Source organism: Mastomys coucha, unplaced genomic scaffold (assembly GCF_008632895.1).
Source record: "Mastomys coucha isolate ucsf_1 unplaced genomic scaffold, UCSF_Mcou_1 pScaffold4, whole genome shotgun sequence".
Taxonomy (NCBI): domain Eukaryota; kingdom Metazoa; phylum Chordata; class Mammalia; order Rodentia; family Muridae; genus Mastomys; species Mastomys coucha.
Genome location: NW_022196910.1, coordinates 54,323,781 through 54,326,017, shown reverse-complemented (window position 1 = coordinate 54,326,017; position 2,237 = coordinate 54,323,781). Strand labels below are relative to the sequence as shown.

At 68.4% G+C, this 2,237-nt stretch overlaps 1 protein-coding gene across 4 annotated transcripts in view; it reads right to left on the bottom strand.

Annotated features, from left to right (window-relative positions):
• Agap2 (ArfGAP with GTPase domain, ankyrin repeat and PH domain 2) overlaps nt 1-2,237 on the bottom strand; it is a 17,917-nt gene that overhangs the window by 11,737 nt on the left and 3,943 nt on the right. For 2 of the 4 annotated variants that reach the window (XM_031348923.1, XM_031348924.1), the window contains exon 1: nt 349-2,231. The exons of the other annotated variants lie outside the window; for them this stretch is intronic. In XM_031348923.1, the coding sequence (XP_031204783.1) occupies nt 349-1,498 (1,150 nt within the window). In that variant the 5' untranslated portion in view covers nt 1,499-2,231. Of the gene's footprint in view, nt 1-348; nt 2,232-2,237 lie in introns of those variants that run through there. 4 annotated transcript variants of the gene reach the window in all.

Sequence of the window (2,237 nt, the reverse complement as noted above, 5' to 3'; positions counted from 1 at the left end):
CCGCACCTTCAACGTCCCTCCAACACAAGCAAAGCCCCATCCATTGCCTTGTTTGCAGAACCCAACCAGGATTGGGATCAGGGCCTGAGGCTTCTGTGGGAGGATTTCCTACAGTTGGCATCAACAAGGCCATCATTTCCAGGGAAGCACAGACTCGCTCGGAAAACACCCATCTCAGTCTCTTGGCTTCAGGACCTCTTCCTATCCTTGGCCCCATCCCTCGGTAGAGGATCCTGGCTCCTCCATCCACCCAAAAGAAAAGGCCCCCCCCACACACACATTCTTGCACAGCTCCCCTCATCCCAAGTAAGCATCCAGGTGTCTCAGGCGCTGACCCTCCCTACTCACTAGGGGAGGCACGTAGCTCTGCGCCCAGCAGCTCCCTGGACCCGCTGCTGGAAGACAAGCCTTGGGGTCCGGGAAGGGGCCCGGGGCCGGGAGGCCCTCCTGTGCTCTTGGTGAAGATACCGCTGATAAACTTGAGCATCTTGCGGTCACGAGTGGACGCTCGGCCGCCCTCCCGGCCCCTTTTCAGCCCTGGAGCTGGTGGCTCCAGAGTGATAGGGGGTGCAGGCCCGAGGGGCTGCGTGGAGGCGGCAGTGACAGAAGTGGCTGGAACTGGGATTGCTGGCACGGTGAGCGGAGGAGAGCCGGCACTGGGTCCTGGGTGCAAGTCACTATTGTCCAAGGTCTTACTCTTGCTTTTCCGAGGGGACAACTTCCCTCTCGCTCCAGCCCCAGCCGCGACCCCACCAGAGGTCGTGACTGCAGCGCCCCCTCCCGCGCCGGCCGCAACGGCAGAGACTCCAGTCCCGGCGGTGCTCTTTGACCCCTTGACCCTGGGTTTGCCCTCGCTTTCGGGCCATGACAGGCGGCTACCCGCGCCCTTGCCCCCGCCGGCTTTGGCTCCACTAGTGGTCACGGTCTTGAAAGGCTTGGGAGCTGGTGGAGGAGGCGCCACCTTGAGCCGTCGGCTACCGGTGCCAGGATGCGGGGAAGACGAGCCGGGGACGCCGCCACCCGTCCGGCCTTCAGGTTCCGGACCCCCCCAGCTCGGGCTGCTGAGGAGAGGGCGCCGGGAGGAAGAGGGGGCGCCCCCCGGCTTGGAGTCCGGACTCAGCCCCCCGGAGAGCGGGGGTCCCGGAGGGGCGGCCCACAGGGACAGTCGGCGGCCCGGAGCCGGGGAGACCGGGCGAGCCGGACTGGCCGGAGCCGGGGACAGCGCTGGGGGCTCCGCGCCCCCGGCGCCCGCGCTGCTGGTACTGATCCACAGCGCATCCTGCCGGTGGAAGAGACGCTCGTGCCGCTTCTTGCCGGGTTCCTCCGCGCCTCGGGGGCTGCCAGGATCTCGGGGCTCGGAGCCTCTGGCCCCGGGGGCGCCGGCTGCGGCTGCAGACGGAGAAGGCGGCGGCGGAGGTACCGACTCGAGCTTGACCAGGGTCAGCGAGATGAGGTAGGTCGTTGTCCGGCGCTGAAGCGCGCCCGCGCCCCGGCTCATGGGGCCCGGAGACCCCCGAGCTGGGGAGGGGAGGGGACTCCCCGGGTCTGCCTCAGGGGGGCCCGGCCATGGGGCCGCCCTGCTCGCTGCCCCCAGTCCCCGGACCCCTCTGAGCCCCCGGTCCGGCTCCGCTGTCGCCGCCTCCTCCGCCTCCTCCTCTTGCGCCCCCCTCCCATCACATGGGGCACCCCCTCCCCATGCTCCCCGCCCTGCGCCCCCACCCCCTTGGAGCCCCGGGACCTTGGTGCTGCTCCAGGGAGGCGCGCCGGATCGTGCACCCCGGTCTGGGTGGGGGCGTTGAGATGGGCGGAGGAGGGTGGGGAGGACAGTAGTGGGGGCAAATGGGGATGAAGGAAAAGAGGGTAGAAAGGGGGACAGGGGACTGGGGGAGAAGCTCGGGTGAGGGGAAGGCAGGGGCGGGAATGCGGACTCAATGGGCAGAGGCCGCGGATGCAGTGGGAAAGGGGGGTCTTGAGGGTAAGAGACTAGTGGGGCTGTCTGTGCGGGGGATTCGCAGAGCACGGGGAGGATGCTAGGGATGGAGATATTGGAGGCGGTGGGGGAGGAAAGGGGGAACGGGAGGAGGTAGGAACCCACGGGTCTGGGGTCTGGGAGGGGAGGGGCGTGGATCCTGGAGAAGAGTTGGGGGGGGTGTTCGCCCGGGTTCGGCTCGGTCCGGATGCGCGTTGTGCCCGGCGCTCCCCTCACATTGAGGAGGAGGCGGCCCGCGGCCCCCCCC